The 13,440-nt window shown below is 43.7% G+C and overlaps 1 protein-coding gene across 1 annotated transcript in view; it reads right to left on the bottom strand.

Moving 5' to 3' along the window:
- Positions 1–239: 239 nt before the first annotated feature.
- Positions 240–13,440, bottom strand: part of LOC149466235 (uncharacterized) — a 71,370-nt gene continuing 58,169 nt past the window's right edge. The window contains exons 16-21 of the mRNA XM_089672717.1: positions 10,695–10,827; positions 10,500–10,585; positions 9,716–9,827; positions 9,343–9,438; positions 7,152–8,962; positions 240–1,956 (exon numbers count right to left, since the gene is read on the bottom strand). Coding sequence (XP_089528843.1) covers positions 7,476–8,962; positions 9,343–9,438; positions 9,716–9,827; positions 10,500–10,585; positions 10,695–10,827 — 1,914 coding nt within the window. The 3' untranslated portion in view covers positions 240–1,956; positions 7,152–7,475. The remainder of the gene's footprint in view (positions 1,957–7,151; positions 8,963–9,342; positions 9,439–9,715; positions 9,828–10,499; positions 10,586–10,694; positions 10,828–13,440) is intronic.

The following is a 13,440-nucleotide window of genomic DNA, read 5'->3' as shown; positions in this document are numbered from 1 at the left end:
ATGAGATGGGAAGTAAAGGTAATTCTCCCAATTGGATAAAAATTGACCAAATTAAACCTTACAGGGATTATAAGCCTCCCTCACTCTATCCAAAATGGAAAAAAAAGTTTTGTCTATTATTCTACATTAAATGTACACCTTTGTTAACTTCAGCTGCATTCAATAATTAGAAGGGTTGTCCAGATACTTTTGGCCAATGCAACTAGAAGTGGTATCCTACTATCTCATTGACACAGTAGGACTCATGCATAATTTATTGTCACAAAAACGAAGACCAGGACTAATAGGGGTTATAGCAATAACATTATTACAAAATCACACAAAACAGTAAGATGCAGGACCATGCACAAAGAGTCTAAGATCGAAAAGAAAATGGTAGGTGTAGATGATTTGGAGACAGTGAGTTGTTACAACAATGTAGTAAATCGGCCTGAGTAGGTAAATTGGCTTGAGTAGACATCTTCAGGCATAAAGGCAATTGACATTATTAGTACCACCAAGATGGCCTTAAAAAATTTCTCAGAACAAAATGTTGACTGTATCTGGTGGACTATAGTTGCCTTAAAAGAACCCCATGATGTTATCCAGGGGTGTCAAACTGGTGGCCCTCCAGCTGTTGCGAATCTACAAGCCCCATCATGCCTCTGCCTTTGGGAGTCATGCTTGTAACTCTCAATCTTGCAATGCCTCATGGGACTTTTAGTTTAGCAACAGCTGGAGGGCCGCCAGTGTCAGCGGCCGACTGGCGGTAGCCTCTAGCGGCCCACTGGCCGGGGTCCCTCAGGGCGTGGAGTCTAAGCCTCAGTCTGCTGGTTCACCAGAGCCCCTGATGGTGGGGATGGACTTGAAGCAGCCTGAGACCAGGTCGCGACCCCCGAGAAACACCAGCTGTGGTAGAGGCGGATGCCAATGGCGTGGAGCAGGTAAGAGCCAGGTGTGAAGAGGTATGCGTGGTCAGACAGGCCGGGTTGGCAACAGCGGAGCAAACAGTACAGTAGGCAGAAGAATAACAGGTCACGAGCCGGGTTCAGTAACAGGAGGTCAGGCAATCAGGATCAGGCAGAGAATAGTCAGGACGAGCCGGGGTCAGAGCAGGGGAAGACAGCAGTATCAGGAACAGGCTGGGTCGGTAACAAGGTATTCAGGAACACTGGATCAAACAGGAACACAGGTACAGGGAACAAGACCATAAGGCGATTTAGAGATGCACAGGGCTGGTTTAAATAGGGTGCCCTGTGCTCTCATTGGTGTGGCCGCAATCGCTAGTGCGCATGCGCGGCCGCCGCCGCGATCGCCTAGGACTCAGTGCTCGCTGGCTAGGACGAGTCGGCACTCTGCGCATGCGCGCACCGCCGAGAAGCCGGGATCCCTGACAGCCAGTTTGACACCCGTGGTGTTATCTTTCATTCTTCTGTAATTATACTGGCAGTTGCAGTTTACCCTTACCCATGGCAGCCAAAATGGAGTGTTGTTGGGGACATTATCATGGCAGCATTATAGACCTTTATGATCATACGAGGGGCATTCAAGTCAAACCGGGACCTTTAATCTTACAGGTATAAAAAGGGATGCTAGCGTGGTGGTACTACATGCAGTAGTAAGTGGCAAGCGTGTCCTACTACTGATAGGTGACGCACATGTCGCGGGCCAGTCCAGTTAATCAAGATGGCAGACAACACTGTTCGTGTGTGCATGGAACAGCATGTGGTGATGAAGTTTCTTGTGAACGAAGGCGTAGAACCGCGGACAACTACAGAAGACTTCAAGCGCAGTACGGTGATGAGACGCTCAGCCGCAGTAAGACATTTGGTTGGTGTATACGTTTCAAATATGGCCGTATGTCCATCAGTGACGATCCTGGCCATGCTGGTTCCCAGCCAACAGCAATCATTCCTGTGAACATTCAGCACGTGGAACGCCTGATCCTGGACAATCGATGCAAAACCTGTCATGAAACTGCACAAGAGATGAATCTTTCTGTGGGAATGGTAAACACAATCATTCACGAATGTTCTAGGATGGTTCAGGCGTACTGAGAAATCTTTCTATGCTGAAGCTTTCCATGCATTAGTTAAACACTGGGATATTTATATACTGTACATGTAGCAGGGGAGTATGTTGAAAAATAAATGCAGTTTTCACTCCTTCAAATTTGTTCTTTTATTATATAAACTCAAAAGTCCCAGTTCGACTTTTTGACTTTGAACGCCCCTTGTAGTTAAAGTGCATTTTAACGGAATGAAGGTGCGAAGACTGTGACATACTTTGTGAAGGACATGACTAGGAAATTGGAGTAGCACGAGAGAAGTGGTTACCTATTGAAAGAGAAAAGCTGCTTATGGAGAGCACCAAATGTTGTAGTTGAATGTACACATGTGGACCAAGCAAGAGACTAATTAATTTTCCAATAATTTAGGAGGCTTCATTGGGTAAGAACTAGTATACTAAATTTTATCCTGTCCACAAAGTCATTGTATGAACTGTTTTAGATCAAAAAAACCAAGCTTGGTGTACAGCAGCACTCAACTACACCAAATACATGTTTAACAAACTACAAATAACACATTTTTGCACTGTATCTTTACATTCTAATTCTCAAAATAACATGAAAAAAAATGTGTATAATACCCAAATGTGCAAAAATCATTAACATATACTAGTGGTGCACCGAAATGAAAATTCTGGTGCCGAAACAGAAACCAAAAATTCAAAATGCACTTGGCCGAAAAATGAATATATCGTTTTTGGAAAAAAATACACTTCGATTAAAAAAAAACAAAAAAAAACAATATATACTCCAATTTTTTTGTAAAATATGAAAGAGGATGTTAAGGCAAGTAAAAAGATACCCAACATGTCACACTTTAAAATTGCGAATGCTCGTGGAATGGCGTGAAACTGTGGTACATCTCCATGGGTGATGCTTTAAAAATGTCTACAGGTTAGCAGTGTAAAGTTACAGAGGAGGTCTGGTGTGAGAATTATTGCTCTTGCTCTGATGTTCGTGGAGATACCACACGTGTGTGATTTGAAGACCATTTACATATGTGGGCATGGCCTATGTATGCATTCACCACTACATGTGAGCACGGGGGGGGGGGGGGGGGGAACGGGGGCACTTTAACATTTTTTATTATTATTAATTTTTATTTTTTTTGCAATGTCCCTTTAAAAAAAATTTTAATCACTTTTATTTTTATCATAGGAAATGCATGCATCCCTTGTGATAGAAATAGTGACAGGTCCTCTTTATGGAGAGATATGGGGTCAATAAGTCCCCACATCTTTCCTCTGCAATGTAAAGCATTGGATCAAAAATAAAAGTATTGATCTAGTGCTTGAAAGAAAAAAAAAAAAAAAGCCCAGAACAGGAAGTGACATCGCTCCGATCCTCCAAGGGCATAGAGATGAGTGGAGGCCATCTTTCCTTCACTCATCTCTATGCCCAGCGCTGGGATCGTTCGATGGTTTCTCAAGTAATACTGAGAACTACCGAGAGGCGGCCGGTGGCGACAGTGGCGGGCAGACGGCGAGGGACAGGGTTTTTTCGGCACCTGTATTGGTGCTTTTTTTAATTTAGTCCGACGGCCGAAAGGGGTGTTTTCAGGCGGAAACGTTTCGGCCACCGAAATTTCGGTGCATCCCTAACATACACTATACAGTCAGGTCCATAAATATTGGGACATCGACACAATTCTGACATTTTTGGTTCTATACACCACCACAATGGATTTGAAATGAAACAAACAAGATGTGCTTTAACTGCAGACTGTCAGCTTTAATTTGAGGGTATTTACATCCAAATCAGGTGAACGGTGTACGAATTACAACAGTTTGCATATGTGCCTCCCACTTGTTAAGGGACCAAAAGTAATGGGACAGTTGGCTTCTCAGCTGTTCCATGGCCAGGTGTGTGTTATTCCCTCATTATCCCAATTACAATGAGCAGATAAAAGGTCCAGAGTTCATTTCAAGTGTGCTATTTGCATTTGGAATCTGTTGCTGTCAACTCTCAAGATGAGATCCAAAGAGCTGTCACTATCAGTGAAGCAAGCCATCATTAGGCTGAAAAAACAAAACAAACCCATCAGAGAGATAGCAAAAACATTAGGAGTGGCCAAAACAACTGTTTGGAACATTCTTAAAAAGAAGGAACGCACCAGTGAGCTCAGCAACACCAAAAGACCCGGAAGACCACGGAAAACAACTGTGGTGGATGAGCGAAGAATTCTTCCCCTGGTGAAGAAAACACCCTTCACAACAGTTGGCCAGATCAAGAACACTCTCCAGGAGGTAGGTGTATGTGTGTCAAAGTCACCAATCAAGAGAAGACTTCACCAGAGTGAATACAGAGGGTTCACCACAAGATGGAAACCATTGGTGAGCCTCAAAAACAGGAAGGCCAGATTAGAGTTTGCCAAACATCATCTAAAAAAGCCTTCACAGTTCTGGAACAACATCCTATGGACAGATGAGACCGAGATCAACTTGTACCAGAGTGATGGGAAGAGAAGAGTATGGAGAAGGAAAGGAACTGCTCATGATCCTAAGCATACCACCTCATCAGTGAAGCATGGTGGTGGTAGTGTCATGGCGTGGGCATGTATGGCTGCCAATGGAACTGCTTCTCTTGTATTTATTGATGATGTGACTGCTGACAAAAGCAGCAGGATGAATTCTGAAGTGTTTCGGGCAATATTATCTGCTCATATTCAGCCAAATGCTTCACAACTCATTGGACGCCTCTTCACAGTGCAGATGGACAATGACCCAAAGCATACTGCAAAAGCAACCAAAGAGTTTTTTAAGGGAAAGAAGTGGAATGTTATGCAATGGCCAAGTCAATCACCTGACCTGAATCCGATTGAGCATGCATTTCACTTGCTGAAGACAAAACTGAAGGGAAAATGCCCCAAGAACAAGCAGGAACTGAAGACAGTTGCAGTAGAGGCCTGGCAGAGCATCACCAGGGATGAAACCCAGCGTCTGCTGATGTCTATGCATTCCACACTTCAGGCTGTAATTGACTGCAAAGGATTTGCAACCAAATATTAAAAAGTGAATGTTTCATTTATGATTATTATTCTGTCCCATTACTTTTGGTCCCTTAACAAGTGGGAGGCACATATGCAAACTGTTGTAATTCCTACACTGTTCTCCTGATTTGGATGTAAATACCCTCAAATTAAAGCTGACAGTCTGCAGTTAAAGCACATCTTGTTCGTTTCATTTCAAATCCATTGTGGTGGTGTATAGAGCCAAAAATGTTAGAATTGTGTCGATGTCCCAATATTTATGGACCTGACTGTATAACATGGGTGTCAAACTGGTGGCCCTCCAGCTGTTACCAAACTACAAGTCCCATGAGGCAATGCCTGATTGACAGTTAAAAGCATGACTCTCGAAGGCAGAGGCATGATGGGACTTGTAGTTTTGCAACAGCTGGAGGGCCGCCAGTTTGACACCCCTGAAAAACATATGTATAACATGAAAGTTCATCAAAAGTCCACCAGAACCATGTTTGTGTAAAAATCAGAAAACTTCAAATATCCCGTGATTACCCTGGTGAGAACCACCACCACTGCTGCAATCAGCCTCTTACCAAACAGGTTACCAACCAAATTATAGGAGGTCTTAACTAACTTATGGCTGCCTGAGAACTCTTGCCGTAATTACATCATAGGAATCAGGAACAACAGAGTTAACCAGCAGGACAGCCCCTTGAGAACATCTTGTCCAACGAAACGCATTGGAGCGGAGCCTGCATTGACGTCATCACGTCAGCAGAGGAAGCAGTGGAGGAGTTGTTTGTTGTGCCCATGCTTATCTATTTTTGTAAGTAGCTTTTTGTCTATATAGCAAATAAACCTGGCAGTTTCACACAACAAGGTTTTGTTACTTGTCCTCTTACTGGATCCATGTCTCATGATGAGCGGAGATGGTGACTAGATTCGATCCCTGACAATGTTCCCTGTGGTTCCCGATCTCTGTGATGTGTTTACTGCAAGAGTTCTCAGGTATCCACAAGCAAGTTAAAGCCGCCTATATTTTGGGGTCTCTCCAGTTTGGTAAGAGGCTGATTGCAGCAGTAGTGGGGGTACTCACCAGGGAATTCACGGACGAGCTTGCGTTTTCTGATTTTTGCACACACACAGTTCTGTGAACTTTTGATGAACTTTTATATTATATATATTAATGATTTTGCATATTTGGGTGTTATACACATTTGTTTTCACATTATTTTGAGGAATCAAATGTAAAGATACAGCACAACAATTTTATATATGCATTGTCTTTCTCCTTAACCACTTCAAGTGTTTTTCCACACACATTTAGCTCTGGAAAAGATTTATTCATTATTTCAGGTACTTATATAGTGCTGTCAATTTACGCAGCACTTCACAGGCGTACCTCGGTTTACAAACGCCTCGGTTAACGTAATTTTCAGTTTACGAATGAAAATCCATTGAAAATAATGGCTCGGTTTACGAATGTTTTTCGCAATACGAATGGATTAATTGGTTTTCAGTGCATTTACAAATTTTTTTTTAATCATGTCACTGTACAGTATTTATGCCTTTAAAGTGCTCTTTATAAAGAGTTTTGAACAGATAAAAGACTTTTTTTTAACTTTTTTCTGACCTCCGGAATGGATTAATTGGTTTTCAATGCATTTACAAATTTTTTTTAATCATGTCCCTTTATACCTTTAAAGTGCACTTTATAAAGAGTTTTGAACAGATAAGACTTTTTTTTACTTTTTTCTGACCTCCGGAACGGATTAATTGGTTTTCAATGCATTTACTAATTAAATTTTAATCATGACCCTGTACAGTATTTATGCCTTTAAAGTGCACTTTATAAAGAGTTTTGAACAGATAAAAGACTTTTTTTTTTACTGTTTTCTGACCTCCGGAACAGATTAATTGGTTTTCAATGCATTCCTATGGGAAACCGCGTTTCGGTTTACTAACTTTTTGCAATTTCGAAAAGTTCAGCAGAGCGCATTAAATTTATAAACCGAGGTACACCTGTATATTGTACATTCACATCAGTCCCTAACTCTCAAGGGGCGTACAATCTAAGGTCCCTAATTCAAATTCATACATACACGTGCTAGGTCCAATTTTGACAGGAGCCAATTAACCTACCAGCATGTCTTTGGAGGAATCCAGAGTACCTGGAAGGAAACCCAAACAGGCACAGGGAGAACATACAAACTCCAGGCAGGTGGTGCCGTAGTTGGGATTTGAACCAATGACCCTAGTGCTGCCAGGCGGAAGTGCCAACCACTTAGCCATTGTGCTGCCCTATACTTCTTATCAATGCTGGCCCAGATGTTGCCTTCTTCTAGCCACATTTGTAGTCAGTATTGTAATGCAGTTTTGAGGAAAAATGCAGTCTTGTTGTGCAATCATTCATTTATTCGTGGTTTAAGAATTGTCTCCTTCGACTTGCAAGTCTGGGTCTTCGACTTAAGTAACTAGGTCCTTCTCTTGGTCAATGGAAGAACCAAGGGAACTTCCCACGTGAGTTCTCTCATGGGTAGTGAGGTTAGATTTGTTGGCAAAGCATTTCTTGCATACTGAACAAGAAAAGGGCTTCTCCCCTGTGTGCCCTCTCTCATGGGTGGTCAGATTGGATTTCTGAGCGAAGCATTTCCCACACACAGAACACGAATACGGTTTCTCACCCGTGTGAGTTCTTTCATGCGTGGCCAGGTTGGATTTCTGCGCAAAATGTTTCCCGCAGACGGAACAGGGGAAAGGTTTCTCCCCCGTGTGGATCCTCTCGTGCGCAGCAAGAAAAGCCTTATGAGCGAAAAATTTCCCACAGTAAGAACAGGAACAAGTCTTCTCACCGGTGTGAATCGTTTCGTGCCGGTTGAGACGAGCTTTATCTGAAAAGCTTTCTCTGCAGAGAGAGCAACAATACGGCTTCTGGCGCGTGTGGACTATCTCATGCCGCTGTAGGCGAGTCATATCGGGGAAACTCTTCCCACACCGAGAACATGAATATGGCTTCTCATGGATGTGGGTCCTCTCGTGCTTGCTGACGTCGGCTTTTTGGGCAAAGCATCGTCCGCATACTGAACACGGGTAAGGCTTCTGGCCCGTGTGTATTCGTTCATGTCGGTCCAGATTGGCTTTATCGGGAAAACCTTTGCCGCAGTGAGAACACGAGTGTGGCATCAGTCCCGTATGAGTCCTGACATGTTTGTTGAGGTCTGCTTTCAGAGCGAAGCATTTCCCACATTCCGAGCACGTAAAGGGCTTTCGGCCTGTATGGAGCATTTGATGAGCAACGAGAGAGGATTTCTCAGTGAAACATTTCCCACATTCGGGACAGGAGTGTGGCTTCTCCCCTCTGTGGCTTCTTTCGTGTCTGATGACCTGGTGTTGCTGAACGAAACATTTTCCACATTCGGAACAGGAAAAGGGCTTCTCCCCCGTGTGGGTCCTCTGGTGTTTCACCAGACACGATTTCACCGCAAAACTCTTTCCACATTCCGAGCAGGAATAGGACTTCTCTTGGGTGTGACATTTTTGGTGTCGAATAAGGGGACGTTTCTCGGAAAAACATTTTCCGCACTCAGGGCACGAATACGGCTTCAAGCCCGTGTGGGTCCCTTGATGTGCTACAAGGTTTCTCTTTTCTGTGAAGGACTTTCCGCATTCTGGACACGAATAGGGCTTTACACCGGTGTGGGATCTTTGGTGTACAGTCAGTTTGCCCCTCTTTTTAAAACGTTTCCCACATTCAGAGCATGGAAATTCTTCAGCCTCTCTTGGAAGTATATGGTGGATGATGGAATTAATTTGATTGGACGAAATTCTCTGGTGGAGCGTTGAGGAAATGGGGTCTTCTGAGGGAGAAGCGGCTGTGATGTCATCATCTCCTGTTTCACTATCTAGAGAGGAGGCGGAACTTTCCTCTGAGTTATATTTTCGGTATCTTCCATCTACAGGAGATAAGAATGGTTCATTTTTTTTGCTGGGTTATCAAAGTTTATTAACATTTTTTATGTGCCAAGTCTATTTACTGCTTACCCAAGAACTTTTTAAACCTTACAACACAAGTGTCAAACTGGAGGCCCTCCAGCTGTTGCCAAACTACAAGTCCCATGAGGCATTGGAAGATTGACAGTTACAAGCATGACTCTGAATGGCAGAGGCATGATGGGACTTGTAGTTTCGTAACAGCTGGAGGGCCACCAGTTTGACACCCCTGTTCTACAACATACAAGGCCTTCTGTGAATGAACATCTAGGGCCCCCCCAGGTGGCTAGATGTTAAAGACTGTTGTATGGACTCTTTTTCATGCATAGCGTTTACTGCTCACCTGTACTGATCTCCAATGGAATGTCCTCTTCTTTAATCTTCACACATCTTATCTCCTCCTCCTCAGATTTGAAGTCTCTCTGAGTGTCTCCAGTGTCTGTGAATAAAGATGAGAGTGAAGCCCCCTGTACTGAGATGTATGAGAGACCCCAGAGAGTGTGTGTGGGGGGAGACTGGTCACATCTCGATGACATGATGTGAGGAGGAGAGCCGGAGTCTAATAGAGGCTGATGGCTCCTGACTCCCCCACTGGGCACATACTGTCCCCCCCATTACTGTCTACTGACAGAGGAGGGGGGAGAAGAAGAGATTGTTGTAGTGACTGAACAAGGAGGATCTGGGACTCTTCTCTGGATTTAGTGTTTATTCCTCACCTGTGCTGATCTTTGGAGGACCTTCCTCCTCCTTACACGACACATCATCCCTCCCATCACTATCCTCGGCTTCTTCTTTTACTTCCACTTTAATAGTGACAATATCTGTACCCTGAATAACAAAAAGCAATACCAATACTAAATTAAATTTCAAATACAGGTGTACCTCGGTTTACGAATTTAATGCGTTCTCTGGGACTTTTCGTATTGCGAAAAATTCATAAATCGAAATGCAGCTTCCCATAGGAATGCATTGAAAACCAATTAATCCGTTCCACAGGTCAGAAAAAAGTAAAAAAAAGTTTTTTATCTGTTCAAAACTCTTTATAAAGTGCACGTTAAAGGCATAAATACTGCACAGGGACATGGTTAAAAAATTTTTGTAAATTCATTGAAAACCAATTAATACGTTCGTATTGCGAAAAAAAAATTGTAAATTTATTATTTTTTTTAACAAACTTTGTTTTTCCTCTATGCCGATCATTATACGGAACCCGGAGCTCTCAGTGACACCCCGGTCTTTGTGCTGGGAGTACGCCGTGCGGCACGCTCCCAGCAGAAAGACAGGTACGCAAATATGTGGCCTCACAGAAAAAAGCCCGGTCCCGTGAGGCCGCATATTTGTGTGATGTCGGAGTCAAGGGGTTAAACTCCAAGATCTCGGTTTGACACGAACGCCACTCTTATATGTACATGAATTTATTTCTTTATTATACCTATTAAGCCTTCATATAAAGCAGGCACTGTCACAGTATTGTTTGATAGGGCCTAGTGTTCCATCTACCTGATCCTCCTGATGTTCCTGTGTGGAGTCCCGGGAATACAGAGGACGGGGACATCTCTCTGGTGGGTTCCCATTACTGGATCCATCTGTAGGAAACACACACACTGACTGAATACATTGTTTCTATGTCTTTATATCAGAGGATGTGTGTATCTAGGTGGATCCTCAATACAAGAAATGAAAGTCTCCTCTTACCCGGTGATGTGAGGGGCGGCCGGTTCTCCATCATGACGTCCTTGTAGAGATCCTTGTGTCTTTCTATATACTCCCACACCTCCATGGAGAAATAGACAGTGACATCCTGACACCTTATAGGAACCCTCTCATACTACATCTTTATATCAGAGGATGTGTGTATCTAGGTGGGTCCTCGATACAAGAAATTAAAGTCTCCTCTTACCCAGTGATGTGAGGGGTGGCCAGTCCTCCATCATGACGTCCTTGTAGAGATCCTTGTGTCCTTCTATATACTCCCACTCCTCCATGGAGAAATAGACAGTGACATCCTGACACCTTATAGGAACCCTCTCATACTACATCTTTATATCAGAGGATGTGTGTATCTAGGTGGGTCCTCAATACAAGAAATTAAAGTCTCCTCTTACCCAGTGATGTGAGGGGCGGCCGGTCCTCCATCATGACGTCCTTTCACTCATACTTGTGTCCTTTAAAAGTATACCAGTTCTCAGCATGTCTGAACACTACAGAAAGAGAGGCATGTATATAAAGATTTAGCTGCAACAATTACATTGCATTAAAGCAGTAGTAAACTCCGCTGTAAAATTTTCTTTTTAGGCCCCCAGGTGGATTTTGCCATAATGCTCTAGTATGCATGGAATATTAGTACATTATGGCACTTACCTGTCAAACTGTGCCCTCCAGCACTACGGTGGGATCGATCCATCGGGCCACCAGCACTTCCATCTTCACCCGGTCTTCCTTACGGGTTCTGTGCCCTCAGACTTTCAATAGGCCGGGCCATGATGTCACTCCCGCACATGTGTACAAGAGTCACATCGCCACGGCACGGATTGGGGCCATAAATGTTCTCTGAGCTGCACATGCGCAGCTCAGTGTGCATGGCAGGTGACAGGTAGGAGGATGCATTTATGGCAGAAGCGACCTATATGGTCTCTTCTGTCATCAATACCCTGCATGTCAGCAATTTTGTAAAAATGTACTTCCACATTAACATAATGGCTGCAAAAAGTCAACATAAAATGCTTCTATCGCTAAAATAGACTCATTACTATGATGTCTGTCCATTGATTATATAAAGAACTGAACCCTAATCTCTCCATAGCTTTTTCCTCCACAGCTGTCCCTTTTATGGACCCAAACTCCTCTGTTCCTCTTTCCTACACAACTGTCCCTCTTCTTGACTCGAATCCCTCTGTCCCTTCACAGATGACTCATCCTTCCACAGTTGTACCACGCATGAAAATAACTACCTCTGTCTCTCTATAGCTGTCCTTCTTTAGGGATCCCAATCCCTCCATCACTCTTCCCTTACAAAACTGTCCCTCTTCTAGACCTGAATACCTTTCTCCCTTCACCATTGAGCTTCTTGTGGACCCAAATCCCTCTTTCCACCACAAATGTCTCCTTTGAGATCTAAATCAATAACTGTCTTTTTTTGGGACCAGCATCCTTCCATCCTTCTCTTCTTACATAACTGTCCCTCTTTAGGATCCTAATTCCTCTGTTGCTCTTTGCTCCACAGCTGTGCCTCTTCTGGACTCGAGCTCCTCTGTCCATCCACAGATGCCTCTCTTCTGAACCTGAATCCCTCCACAGTTGTCCCACTCCTGGAAATGAATACCTCTGTCCCTCCATAACTGTCCTTCTTTGGGATCCAAATCCTTACATCCTTCTTTTCTTCTATTACTGTCCCTCTTTGGGACCTAATTTCCACTGTTCCTCTTTCCTCCACAACCGTGCCTCTTCTGTACCTGAGTCCCTCCATCCCTCCACAGTAGTCCCTCTTCTAGAAATGCCTCTGTCCCTCTGTATCTGTCCCTCTTCTGGACCAGAATTCTTCTGCCCCTCAACAGTTGTTCCTCTTTTGGACCTGAATACCTCTGTCCCTCTTCTCAACAAATGCCCCTCTTCTGGACCTGAATCCCTCTTTCTTCCACAATTTTCTCTTTTCTGAACCTGAATCCCTCCATCCCTCCGCAATTGTCCCATTCCTGGAAATGAATACCTCTGTCTCTCCATAAATCTCCTTCTTTGGGATCTGAATCCCTCCATCCTTCTTTTCTTCTATAAAGTAATCTCTTCTGGTCCCAAATACTTCTATCCCTCTTTCATCCACAATCTTTAAACTCTCTATCACTCTTTTTTCTGTCCCTTTTCTCCACAACTGTCCTTCTTCTTCACCTATCTCTGTCCCTTTTCTCCATAACTGCCCCTCTTCTGGACCTGAATCTTTCCATCACTCTTTCCTTCCATAACTGTCTCTCTTCTAGACCCAAGTCCTTCCATCCCTCCATAGTTGTCCCTTTTCTGGAAATGAATGCCCCTGTTTGTCTGTAGCTTTCCTATTTTGGAACCTGAGTCCCTCTGTCCCTCCACAGATGCCCCCTTTTCTTGACCTGAAAACCTCTGCCCCAGTATCCAAAATTGTCCCTCTTCTGGACCTGAATCCTTCTATCCGTCTTTCCTATACAGTTATCCCTCTTCTAGACCTGAATACCTCTCCCTTTTCTCCACTACCACCCCTCTTCTGAACCTGACTCCCTTCATCCCTCTTTCCTCCACAATTGCCTCTTTTCTCGACCCAGGTCCCTCCATTCCTCTACAGTTGTTCCACTTCTGGAAATGAATACCTTTGCCTGTCCATAACTATAATTCTTTGGGACCATAATCACTCTATCCTTCTTTTCTTCTATAACTGAACCTCTTCTGGACCAAGATGTCTCCATTCCTCTTACCTCCA

The sequence above is a fragment of the Staurois parvus genome, unplaced genomic scaffold, assembly GCF_062004578.1.
Source record: "Staurois parvus isolate SC_StPar_1 unplaced genomic scaffold, SC_StPar_1.0 ptg000132l, whole genome shotgun sequence".
NCBI classification, from domain to species: Eukaryota; Metazoa; Chordata; class Amphibia; order Anura; family Ranidae; genus Staurois; species Staurois parvus.
Note: the sequence above shows the minus strand (reverse complement) of the source record. Positions and strands in the feature narration are given on the sequence as shown.